The following is a 13448-nucleotide window of genomic DNA, read 5'->3' as shown; positions in this document are numbered from 1 at the left end:
GCCAGGTTTGCCAAGTGTTAATCAGGAACTGATTAGAAGCCACAGACAGAAAAGAGCCGGGATTGTAACTGATTTGCCTCGGCTAAGGACTGAGATTAGTCACTAAAAGAGGAAAGCCACACGCTTTAATAATTAACGTTTGTTATTGCTGTTCCCCGGGACAGAATTAGAAGTCAGAGGCAGAAACCTTAAATTGAAAACTTGCTCACCCTGTTTGTTATCCTCACAACTTTTAAGGGGCATTTCTTGACGTCGGAGCTTGAGAGATGCTTTGTTTCAATTCACAGATATTAACTAATCTTGCCTGAGGCGCCGAAATAACATGTGGACTATTCGGAAGGATGGTATCCTCCTATAATTCCTCCCCGAAATACAGTGCAGTATTTCCAGAGATTTAGGCTCATCTCCTCATGCAGGGAAAGCAAGTCAGGCCAGAGTTATGTCTCCAGTCAAAATAAAGGCCCGTGGCTTTTCAATAGAGTTGATGTCCGGGGAACGTAATCTGGGCTCCATCTGCAGACGGATTAAGTGGAAGACTTTGTAGCGAACCAGCCCTTGCCAATAAGTGTGGGCACCCAAAAAAGCGAGGGAGGAAGGAAGGAAGGTAGGAGGCAGGTTGATTTGCAATGACTTTTTAAATCAAACGCGGCCTCTGTTCGGGATGCTCTTAAAGTACTAAGCTGCTGGTGTCACAGTGGGGAATTCAAAAATTTTCACGGCAGTGATTTCAGAATACGTAACGTCATTTTGCGAGTGGGGCACGTTTTATGTGGCTCGGCGTCTTATGGCGAAATAATGTGGCTGCGGGAACTCAGCAGGGACCATTATCACAGATCTCTGCTCTCTCTTTAGTGCTTTTCTGATTCCGTCTTCTTCCTACATTTATGGCCCAGGTAATGGATATCCACTGTTTAGAGAGAGCAAGCAAATTGAGGCTTTCGTTATTTTCTCCCCTGTGAAATATCTGCCTTGTGTCATTTTACACATGATGCCCTTTCTCCTGTACAGGATGGATGAAAGTTCTCTTTTGTTGCTATACTTCCCGCGTCACCTAGAGTCCAGTGGTCAGTGGCCTTCGTCTGCAGTTACACATCCTTCCCTTCATCACCTTCCGCCTCATCCTCTTCCTCTTCACTCTGCTTGCTTTTATCCTGCAGCCACTGTCTTCCCTACCCCCAGCTCTGCTCTCTTTCAAATCCACATTTCTCCGTTTCGTCTCTCCTCCCCTCTCCTCCACATATGCATCTCTTATCTCTCCGTGTATCCCTGCCATATAAATAATTGATGGCCCGTCTTTGACTCGCCTAGTGTAGTTAAAGGGCGACTCGAGTCCTGAGGACAACATCAATACTGAGCGTACAGTACAGGCTTATGCACAGGCTGCTTTGCTCGCTGCTCTTTCACACGAGTCACTCCTTCTAATGACCTACTTAGGTATGAATAAAGAGTATATGTATTTTTTATCTTATTTACAACTAAAGAAGACTCTGAGCTGTATCCGCTCCTGTCAAGTGGGACATAATGGTCTCCTGTGCTTGGATTCTTGCATCAGTCTGAACTTGCATTTCACAGAGCATCAAACTATTTAGAAGCCAGATCAGAAAAGACTTGATTGTCGTAGGAAATTACAATTGGCTTTTCATTGAGGATGCCCTTTTATCTCCATCTCTCCCAGGCATCTGAATTGTGATTTTTGTTAACAGATCCTAATACGGCATCTCATTTTGACAGAGCAAAGCGAGAGGGCCGAGAGGGATCCCTAATGTTAGGAAGGCAAGAAAGAGAATGTGCAATAAACGCCGGTTGTAACACAGTTGTAAAATCTGAAAACAATATTTTACTCTTAGTAAATGTAACATTTTATCACTAAACCGCAATGCTCTGCAGCCCTCTAACCTCTTTCAGCCCATTGTTCTGTTATTTATCACCATGTCTGGTTTATGATCTAGTATCTACTCCTACCACTACTGCTGCTGCTGCTACTCTCAACTTGCAGAAGCTCCATGTTATCTATCTAGCTGAAACAATTAATGAGAAATTCAAAAATCTAGCTTCAGTAGCAAAGAAACGTATCTTAATTTAGGATTTGGAGGAGACCAAAGAAGAGATAAAATTATTGAATTTGTGTGAAATGGTTGAAACTCCATCGTCTCTCATCTCTTTGTAGTTGACAGTTTTAGTTTTGGTTGCTTAACACTCTTGTATATTTCTCAACCAACCTGTATCAACATAAATCAAGTAAAGCCAAAAAAATATGTTACTATTGCACTGGTAGGAAAAAAAACAAACATGATCAACACCACCGCCTCTCCATCTGGATTCACTCCATGCTCTAAATATTCTGTCTGATGTCTGATGTCAATTTCCACTCAGTACCCACCTACTTCACAATGTCTATCATTGCTACTTTTTAACTATTTCATTACAGTAATGTCTATTAGAAGTCCACGGTCTCTTGTTGCTGCTGGTCTGTTCCTGTGTGAACGGCCTATTACCATGACTCACTTTACAATTAAAGCAAATGAATCAGGCAGCTGGGACCAGTACAGTTTCACATCATTTATTAGCATGCACAATAAAATCATACTGCAAGAACATAACACAGCAACTCAGGAGTGGGGAGTTCGTTCAAGCTAGGACATCCTGGTCAGGAATATTGTGTTCGTTGAACTAAAAGGTTTTATTTTTGCTGTTTCAGAAAGGTTTTCACGAGTATTAAAGAAAACATACAACAAAAGAAAGAAAGGAACAACAAAAAAAACTGAGATATGAAAAATATCGCCTTTATCTTTACTGGGGGCTAAAAATTTGTTTCATCATCAGTGTTGCTCCCATGGCAACTGATGCAGATTTCTTTTCAATATGGGTTCATAGGCTAATAATAGTGTGTTACTATTTACCACAAAGCAAATACAGCTTGTAGCACGTGTGAGTCAAGAACAGTGCCCATCATTTTTGCCCTGGGCTGGTCTGCAAGCATGTAAATAACCTCCATCAAGGAAGTAGTAGAGCATTAAATACGGCTAAATAACGTTCTCCTCATCACTCTGTTCGTGAGATTTTCCTCCTTCGCAGACTGCGAGAAAGGAAGACAATACGCCACTTAAGGTTGCGCACACATGCAGCGATTCTTATGCGGCATCGCTGAGACCAAACAAAGCACTGAACACATGTCCTTCCTCATAAAACACCAAACGTTTAAATATTTTACATCATGCATCATTTACATGTTTGTTAGCTTGCTGTCTTGTTTGTTACCTTCGACGGGGCATTTCTTAACAGCCGTCAGTGAGTGGAATATCAAGCGAGGAGTGTGAATGCGTGACCAATATTCAAACTAAAACTGGAACTCACTGATAAAAACATACCACTAATGGTGGTCAGGAACTCCATTACTCTAGTCCATTACTGCATGATCTCTAAAAGTGATTTCATCTAGCTGGTTCTCATTTAAATAAACATCTGTAAAGTCACTATCTCCCGATAAGGTAACACAGCGATGACTGAGGGCCACTTATTATAGCATTTATTTATTTGAATATTTTGAATAGGGTGTCTGTGGTGACATTCCCTGCTGATTTAATCTCTATAAACAGACCTGGATATGAATGCATAATGATCATTTTCTATCAGATGGCAGCACAGGGTCCCATAGATTACTGGTAATGAAATCAAGCGTTTCCTTTTGCTGCAGCTTCACATTAAAAACACTTCGTCAAAGGAGCTGCAATGTGTTAATCAGTGCAAGCCCTAAGCTCGCAAATGTGTCAGAAATGTTTCCCCAGCAGATCTGTTTTAAATAATGCAGGGACTGATGAGAGAAAGACAGAGCAGCCACAGTGAGCTGTTAGATCAAGAGCTGCAGGTGACTTATCTTTGAGATAATAAATCACGTTTCTGTTGGGATGGGTTTGCCTGTTCTGGTCTAGGTGGGTGGTTAATGTCTAAGTAACACTCACATGAATGCCATTTCAAAAGACTGTATTGTCACAAGATGCTCAATGTTATTCCTTTCCACTGTAAATGGTTTTAATGTTGTGGCTGATTGATGTGTATTCAACATTTAAATACTGTTTGGCAAAACAAAGGAAAATATCCATTGGCTGAGTGTTTGAAGACAGATTTAAGCAGATGTTTTCTGACTGTAGCCCCTCGCAGGCTTAGATGCTGCCGTGCAGGAGGGAGCAAGGTCAGGAGGAATCAATGCTATTGATGTCTGATGGGTTTGACCGTCTAAACATGTAAACAAGGATGACGAGCTCGTGTTTGTAGTTTTCATTTACTGTTCGTGTGGAGCGTAGTAAACAAACGCTATATTGCTTTCTGGTCGCGTAGTTCATTTTGAATGATTGCATTTTAGAGCTATTGACTTTAGAGGCTTCTGTGTATTAGACCGCGTTTACTCCTGTGACTGTGTTCACGCCTACAGTTTGTTCTCTTCTTACTCAGAGCTTACTGGGAAAGCAGGTTTTGTCGAATGTTTTTATCTTGTTTGTTTAGGTTCACACTGCTGAACCAGAGCTTCTAGACTAAACCTGCATGGAGCCGCGCGGAGCCAGTATATTGGACAGCAGCTCAGTATTCTGGCGTGAAGAAAACAATTCAGTTCCCTCACTGTTGCCAAAGTTTATTAGTCTTTATACCACTTGAGAACACTTGAGGAAGTGTGAAATATGAGCTGAGAATGAGCATCAGAGTGTGGCCTCTCAGCCCATTTAGGTCTGCTATACTGTAAGTAACCTTTTGTTTGTCTGCCTCATGACCGCAAAGATCAACAATCCAATTTGACACCATGGGAATTGCCAATCTGCCATGAAAACTGGTGTAACATGCAAACAGCTGTACGGCTGTAGAGGGGAAAAATGCTTTGTGGATATTTTACCCAAAAAGGTGTCTTTTGCACCATGAACCAACAGCTATCCAGTCAAGATAATCCAACCGATCGTATCAACACATGTATATTGTTGAAGATTTGAGACGTTTGTTTGTTATTTTACAGGTATATTTTGTCTATATTGGCGAGATACAGACACGTTTCCTGCCAAAATAGGAGAAAAAAAAAACATCATTATTCTTTTTTTCTCTTGTCTTTTCTCAGCATGTTTACCATCAGTCCACCAGCAATGAACCATTAAAAAAAAAAAATAGTGGTGCATCTTGTCAACACAATAATTTGTGGCTTTCTTTATCGTCTTATGTCAGATAAATATAAGGCAGCAGAAAATCCGTACGAAAACAAAAACCTGCGAGAATTGTTTCACTTCTGACATTGCAGTTTTCTCTGACAAGAGCCGAGAATCTTTGTGGTTACTTGTTCTCGCTCGATGAAAACGGAAACAAGCTGCTCCGTGCGTCTAACGTCGAACCAGAAGACGCGTTCACTCAAACTAACACGAGCCAAAATATGTTTTATTGAATTATACCTGGTTTATTTTCTGAAACATATTTTTTTTTCCTGTTCTGCTTTCAGATTGATCATTACGCCCAGAGGGATCTGAAGAAGGGTCTGCAGCTCTTTGGCACAGAGGGCAACGTGGGTTTGACCAACGCCTGGATGATAGTACAAACTGATGTAAGACGGAGGTGGTTTTTCTGATGTCATGCTGCTTTGAAAAATGTATATATTCAGTTGCGAACCATTCAATATTAACTTAAGCGTCATTAAGCATGACATGTGATCCGAAATATCTTGTCACAAGCTTAGATCTTATTTTGACTGCATTATTTATAGTGACAGCGCTTACTTTTGCTATCGGCAAAGGTTTTACCGTCACATGTAGCACTGTGCTCACATTAAATTGTGAGTGAACAGTCAAATGTTGAAGCACAGTTTGCCTTTACGTTTTGTGTTACAACTGAATACAAGTCTGCAATCCTTTTTGTCATTCATAGGGTCACGGCATTTAAAAGCTCATGAAAAATTCAATCAATCAAAAAAAACTACAAAATCAAATGACTGCTGACAATATCAAACACTTGAGGCTTTTCTGTTTTAAATGCTGTGGTTAAATTCTGTTGGAGAGATTAATGCAAGCCTCACAGACTCTCAGAGGTAATCTTTGTTTTCCAGCTCTCACGTTGATGTGTCTTTTCCTTTGTATGATTTATATTTATTTACGTGTATTTCAAATCTGTCTGCAAAGAAAACACAATGTGGGAAATAGAGATTTAGAATTAAGGATCACAGAAGACGGATGCTGCTGCTGTGGCTTCTGCAGGGAAATACCTTTGGGAGACATCAAATGATAGATCGGAGACTTCAGGGCTCTTTGGACCTTTTTTTTTTTTTTTTTTTAACATCACAGATCCGGTGTTACGGCTTGTAGTTTTATTCCATTAGCAAATGTGCAGTACATGCAGAATTCTTGGCTCCGCTCTGCAAACGTCTCGTGTTTGGGAGGCATACTGCACAAGTGGAAATACATAAGAGGTGACAAAGAAAATCTATTGCTATGCAGATACTCTATGCAAATGAAGGTGTGCGTCTGTATGTGTAGGTGTTACCGTGCAGGATGATACCAAGAGGAAAATCTGCCAATATAAGCCACCGCAAGCGTGAATGTGCACTTTCCCCCCTTGTCTGTTCAGTGCCACTGTGTGTATGTACGGGGCTCCACAAAGTCTGGTGGAGATGAAGACCGTTAAAATGCAGCTCTCATTCTGTCATTCCCTCCCAAGCCTCTTTCATACTTGCTGAGTCACGGAACGGATAATCATATACATCATATGTCCCCGAAGCAAAGTTCACCCTGAATATTATTAATGGCTGGTTGGAAGTATGCATGTATGTAGAAGAGGATTTACATGCATGAGAAGAAGCTGCGTAAAAAAAAAAAAAAAAAAACTCCACAAGCAATTAAATCTGTAAGGGTCATAGTAGTTGTGAATTTTTCAAGGTTATAACATTTGAATATTCTGACTGATTGATCTCAAACTCTGTGAACTATCCTTCTGGTGCGGTTTCTGGTTATTTGAATTCTGCCGTACTTTCTGACAAAACTGCAGACTTGATCCTTTGTTTAAGCAGTCAATTCCCGATTCTGTACACGCAGCGGCGAGGCGAGCGCCTCGTGCTGCATTATTCCTGTGTGGAATTAAAGTCCACGAGATGAACAAAACATCAGGGGCACTTTGTCTTTTCAAGTACACTGATGAACTGATTTGCGGTGAAAGCCATGATCCCTTATCAAAAATCTATATCAATCACAAAGCGGGAAGAGGCAGATGGAAAGAAGCAGGCGAGTTGGAAAATAATTTTAAGGGCTTTGGGACGAATGAGATGGGAATCGTACCAAGGCACCTGCAGTTCGATATCAGACAGATGAAGTGTTCTCTGCGTTCAGCATATATGAATTATTTTAGCCTCGAAACTTATTCTTGGCACGTAAATAAATTCCATAAGCAGAGAAGGCATATGTATTTGTTTTCACGCATCACAGATAATCGAAGCCTTGACCTGTTGTCTTTTTTCTGGTTGTAGTTTCGTTGCTGTGGAGTCACCAACCACACAGACTGGTTTGAGGTTTACAACGCCACCCGTGTGCCAGACTCCTGCTGCCTGGAGTACAGCGACAACTGTGGCCTTGACAACCCGGGAACATGGTGGACGGCGGTGAGCTTTATATTCATACAAGTTTGCACAGTTCAGCAACTATCATCAGGAACGGCAGTCCTTTAAAAGCCGAGGCTGTAGTTAGGAGCCAGATTTGGTCTTTAAGAGGTCTTTTCTAAACCGAACACAAATGTGCAAGAGAAAAAACAAATTAGTGGATTAATTTGCTCCAAAGCAAACTGTTTCTGTTAGCATGTCTGGCTAACTAGTTTACCTCATACAGGAGTAAGGCCAAGGGGTTATGGTCTGTTCAGAGTGTTTAAAAAAGAAATTGGATTCAAGTTTCACGTGAAGCTCGTGATAAAAAGTTACAAACCGATGCCCAACACTTATCCCTATGTGAAGAGTGTGATATGTACTATTTTGTGTGTGCAACAAATGCTGCGTTCCCATTAGCAATGAGCTACCGTGCTACATATCAAGTTCAGTGTAGCTTGCTACGTTTGCCTGTTTTTAACTGCTTTGCTCTGTGTGTGAATAAACTGTAGCAACAACATGTCACTATTTACTAACTTTGTATTTGAGCATAATAAAACTTACACATTAATCATGTAATCCCTTAGAATTTAGGATTTTAGAAATTAACTTAAAACTAGTTTTGGATCACTTAAACAGTAAACACACCCAGGGATATTTGTTTTGTTTTTGTTTTGTTTTTTTACAAAAAAGCCTAAATTATTCGCTTAGATTTTAAGGACAAACCTAGAGAAACGATGGAAAAACTAATGGATTTACACAAATGTAAGTTTAACCTTCCTTCTACCTAAGTTAACCTTCAGAAACTCAAATCTTCCAAATAGTTTCCATATTTCAATTTTCCAAATTACCAAAAAATAAATAAATAAATCCTCTTACCTGCTCAAAGAAGTCTGGTTTTCACCAGTGTGAAGCTGGAGGTGAAGGACGTGGTTCATGGTGGTAGACAGATCCAGCAACAGAAGAGTCCCAGAAGTCTGAAGCAGCATATCCAACATATTAGCCAAGGTTTTCGCTCCACTGTGACGAACAGGGCATTTACTTGGCTAGTGCTAATATGACGAACTCAATTAGCTAACGAGCTAACTTTTACATGTGGCCAACTTCACAGAAACTTTGTGCTCACACAAAGTGTCTATACTGAATATCCCACTATTGAACAGACAATCTTTGGATATCGACAGCGACATAGTTTGACACCACGTCTCCCTCCTCTCCTTGTTGTCAAGGCAACTCCTCCCGTAATTGACCGTCTGAGCTAAACCCGCTATGCTGATTGGTTCTGAGCTGGTCACGTGTTTCGTGGGCGTCACGTTTACCACATCTAACCATGATTCGCCCGTGGAGAGATGGCAATAACAGAGAATAAAGTTGGATTGAAAGATAAAATATGCCACCTACGGCTGCAGCACATAATCGGAAAAAGGGGAAAAGCTCCACCATTTCTCAAAAACAAAAACAGAAAGTTATGGAACCAGAAAATTAAAAGAACTGTGAGGCAAGATTTTATATAGGAAAAATACAGTCATACCATGTGTACCTTGATCTCAAAAACGCCCATCACCGCTTTACAAATGAATGAAGTCTGAAGTTAACCAAGCCTTATGCTAGCCAGTTGTTTAGAGTAAAGACTTAAAAACGTTGTTATGATTATTTGAGTGACTCTGAAGCCAACGAAAATAGAGCTCCCCCTGGTGGCCGGCTGCAGTATGGGTCATAAGCTGCACTTCCTCCGTGTTAGTAGAAGGGATTTGGGCCAAACTAAAATAAGCATCAAACAAATCACTTTCAAGGATGGTATCAGTTATTTTAGGTAGTTAATATAATACTCTCGATGAATACTTATGTCTAATTTTTCTAATACGTTTTGGTTTACTTAGTTATTTGACACTATAGAAACAAGATGTGACGTCATGATGACTACAGGGCAGGGCTGTGGAAGTTGGAGAAAAAAAACAAGCACAGTGTATAATCTAACATTCAACTAAATGAAAACGGGGGTTAGTCTGGTGTGGTGAAGTGTGAGCAGGTCATCAATATCGTGGCTCTGCGTTGCTCTACTCTTGGAAAAAATAGCGTCGGTTTGGGAAAGGCAAGGAAGTGGGGACGCATTGTCCATATGTACATAAGATCTATGATTCACACCATCAGACTCTCGCTTCCTGTCTCTTGCCTGGATCCCGTCCCTTCAACCAATAGGAAATCAGTATTACACTTTGTGCTCAATCAGTGCTTCCTTTAACACTCATTCAAATAAATTGAAATGTAACATACATAATGAAATATACATGTTGCTTACATTTTAACTCTTCAGTGACAATTCTCCTTAACCTTTTATGAAATGACTGTTAACCATATTTATGTTTTCCACAGAGAAACAATATACAACACATTATCTGTTTCAATACGTTTTTTTTATTTATCTAATTTTCACAAAAAAACATGCATTACTTTTAACACTTTTTTTTTTTACTGGCTACAGCTACATAGGATTAATTTGCTCTCATGTACTAGCTCACTACCTAAAGATGTAACACCAAGACCAACACACTACAGGTCATTATCTTTTGAAGCTACAAACTCACAGCAAACCCTTGTGGCTGCATGTCACGGGTGATGCTCAACTAATTAGATGTTCTTTCCACCCTTTTGTTTACTCCACAAAGTGTCAAAAAAAAAAAAACAGCATATTTTTCTTTCACCAGTTAATTTTTAAAAGTACATTACCGCAATGAGAACTTGAGAAACACTTACACAGGGACAGTGTAGTATGTAGTGTGAACATTATGTTGTGGTAGTTCTAATTTACATTATGAAATAAATAATTATTCACCACCAGTGTTGGGCCAGAAAAGCTTTCTTTGCTGTCCTAAACTTCGTCATAATTCTTTTTCAATATTTCCCGTTAATATTATTAAATTGTTCCCAATAGCCTATTCTTTTTATTTTACGGCTGGTCTGCCTTTAACTGCGGCGCTTCTGGCAGTGTAACTTAGCATTAGAGCTTTTATCCAATCATATTTAAGCCGCCATGTGTTCCAGGTGCCAAAGAAAACTGCCTGGGGCTTCGCAATAAAAACTGCATGTGGCTGAAGTTTGAAATACATCATAATGACACCGTTCTTTTAACCAGTCACACTTGAAGTTTGCATTCTTAGGCCTTTTCTGTGGCCTACGGTAGCATCAGCGTTTTTGTGTCCTCTGATCACGGTCAGCTCCGATTGAGCCAAGCTAGCAATTCATGTTCATCTGTTGCCAGCTTTGGTTGCAGATCTTATCAGAAAGACGTTTTCAGCAGGATATTGTGAGGAAAATCCACACAACCCCAAAGCTAGCTAGCCCAGCCGGGTAAAGGTGCATCCCATTAGTGCTACCCTTGGCTGACAGGCTCCGAGGAGAACTCAATTGTTTGAGTAAAATGAATAATATTTACATGTGTTGTGTGTATTTCTGACATTTAATTGGGTCGACGTTGATGCTTCTGCTGGATTTGACATATGTGGCGCTGACGGCTGCAGCGTGTGGGAGGAAACTTAAGAGGGAGAATTGTTCTGGTTATAGCATTCATCTCGATGGGTTTGAGATACCTGTCTACGAAGCTAGCATCCTGCTTTATCGCGTATCTGTATGATGTTGATGGTGTCTGCAGCAGTGGCGTCAAAGGTGTTTGGAGGTCAGTAATCCAACAAAATTCATAGTGTCTCTAATGTGAATGTGACACTTTTAGCTTTGATACATACCTGACATGTTTTAGTGGTAGGTTCTTCCGTCTTCTTCAGAGGTGTCACTCGCAGTTACGTGACATATTTATCAGCTGGTTTATCAGCTGATTTATCAGAGGTGGTGTCAACCTGTTGGAGCTTGACAGTTCGACTGTGATCTTTTCCTTTGGGTGCACTAGTTGCTGTCCGAGTTTTACGTGTGGTTTGACGCAAAGGTTATTCATTCAAGGTCTGCGTTCAAGGACCAAGATTTGTATTTTGAGGCCGTTTCCTACAAGTTTTAAGTGTCGAATAATCAGAAAAATAAAACAGGAAAGATACGACTGGGAGGAGGCTGTGTGAAATGACAGTGCTGGTCATTTAAATGTCATTAGTCTCAAATGATAATTACTCCTGCAATCAGAAATGGTTTCGGGACCAGAGTCATTATTTGATGCATCAGTTCAGGAGATTTTAAATAAAAAAAAAAAAAACTTGTCTCTGCAATATTCAACAAAAACCTCCTCCCACAGCACAGAAAGGCTTTTGAGCCTCTGCAGCCCTTCACCTTAACAAGCAAACAAAAAGACCCAGTGATTTATGCTCATAATTACTAGTACTGAATTAATCACTCCTCATGTCCAGAAGGACTTGACTGCTGGTGCCACTGTTGTTTTTCTAATATATAATCAGTATCATACATTTTGAAATTTTCAGCAGCCGTACCGCTTAGACGGTTTCCTTCTTTGCTTTGTAATATAATTTTAATCTGCCTAACGGTTTGTCAGATGCTAATGTTGTTTGTTTTGAAATTCAGGTGAGAGGTGTCAGACTTAAGGTGCACCCGTTTAAATTCTGCATTATTTGTACGCGCAGATGTTGCATCCGGGACTGTTTGAACCAACTATTTATGCTACTTTCCAGCTGCAAAACAAGATAAAAGGGGGTTCAAAAGACCTTAGGGTGACGTGGAAAAAGGGCCCAATGTGCTAAAAGGAGCTGCATGTCAATGAGCGAGAGCGTGTCTGTTTACTCTGTTTGAAAAAGCTGAGCGGGGTGTGCAGAGGGTTGCATCAGGCAAAATCTCGGCTACATCATTTCTTCGCAGGTTTGTTGTCATAAATATATGAAGCTGATGTGTTCGCTGATATCACCCGGACAGTGTGCGACTAAATTAATCTGCTCATGATTTATCAAGACTGGAAGTGGCTGCTGAAGAGGTAATTGAGTGTGTTGAGGTAATATGTAGAGACAGCTGGTATTAATTACTCATTCATTCGACGCTAAAATTACTCCCCCTTCTTGTAACCTGTTCATCACCCCGCTAAACTCTGCTGCACTGAGCGCTTTACTAATATGCCTTTACCATTTCAGAACTGAAGCCACTCGTGTCCTATAAATATGCAATTAACACTATTAGGAGAGGAAATTGTATTTCTGGCCCAACCTCACCTACTTCCAAGGGGAGTGGAGGAGGAAAAAGAAACAAGAAAAGATCAAAAATCCAGCAATATTTAAAGGCAACAACTTCATTAGACCCATGGGTGTCGGCTCGTGCTCTTCATCCCTACAAACAGCATAAAAAATTGTTAACTAATTGAAAAGTCCTCATTCGTTTAAACATTTACAGGTTTATTTCCTGGGGGTATGAATGAGGACTTTTCAGTTAATGAGTTTTTGTAATGTCTCTTACTATATGTTATTTTAACAATACATACCCAAGCCCGCCTTTGATGTATTATGGGGATTTATATTTCTATGATCGGCCTGAAGTCACTTGACCTTAAGCCCAAACCTACTTTTTAGTTGCCAGAAATAGGCTCGCATTTAAACGGCACATGCATTATTTAAAATGCTGTTTTCAGTCTGTTTCATCTCATCATATTAACACAGTTGGTACCAGAATTCGTTAAGCTAAAGATAGAAAAATAAATAAGACTCAGACTTGAACATCAACATCTTCAAAATTCCCTTTCTTCTTTAAGAAAGGCTTCTTATGAGCTACTGTCCCCCTGCTCAGAGGTCAGAGGTATAACTGTGTTCGACAAAATTTGCCTCGTTATGATTGTTCAATGTGCAGTTAAAGAAAGAGGAAATAAATTAGTTTAGGAAAGCTGAAAATGTAGCCCAACACAGTTACAGGCAAATGGCAGAATCTC

The 13448-nt window shown here is 40.2% G+C and overlaps 1 protein-coding gene across 3 annotated transcripts in view; it reads left to right on the top strand.

The window, feature by feature from the left end:
- tspan4a (tetraspanin 4a) overlaps window positions 1-13448 on the top strand; it is a 134334-nt gene that overhangs the window by 110024 nt on the left and 10862 nt on the right. For all 3 annotated transcript variants that reach the window (XM_047581126.1, XM_047581125.1, XM_047581127.1), the window contains 2 exons: window positions 5471-5572; window positions 7481-7612. In XM_047581126.1, the coding sequence (XP_047437082.1) occupies window positions 5471-5572; window positions 7481-7612 (234 nt within the window). The remainder of the gene's footprint in view (window positions 1-5470; window positions 5573-7480; window positions 7613-13448) is intronic.

Source organism: Mugil cephalus, chromosome 3, assembly GCF_022458985.1.
Source record: "Mugil cephalus isolate CIBA_MC_2020 chromosome 3, CIBA_Mcephalus_1.1, whole genome shotgun sequence".
Classification (NCBI taxonomy): domain Eukaryota; kingdom Metazoa; phylum Chordata; class Actinopteri; order Mugiliformes; family Mugilidae; genus Mugil; species Mugil cephalus.
Note: the sequence above shows the minus strand (reverse complement) of the source record. Positions and strands in the feature narration are given on the sequence as shown.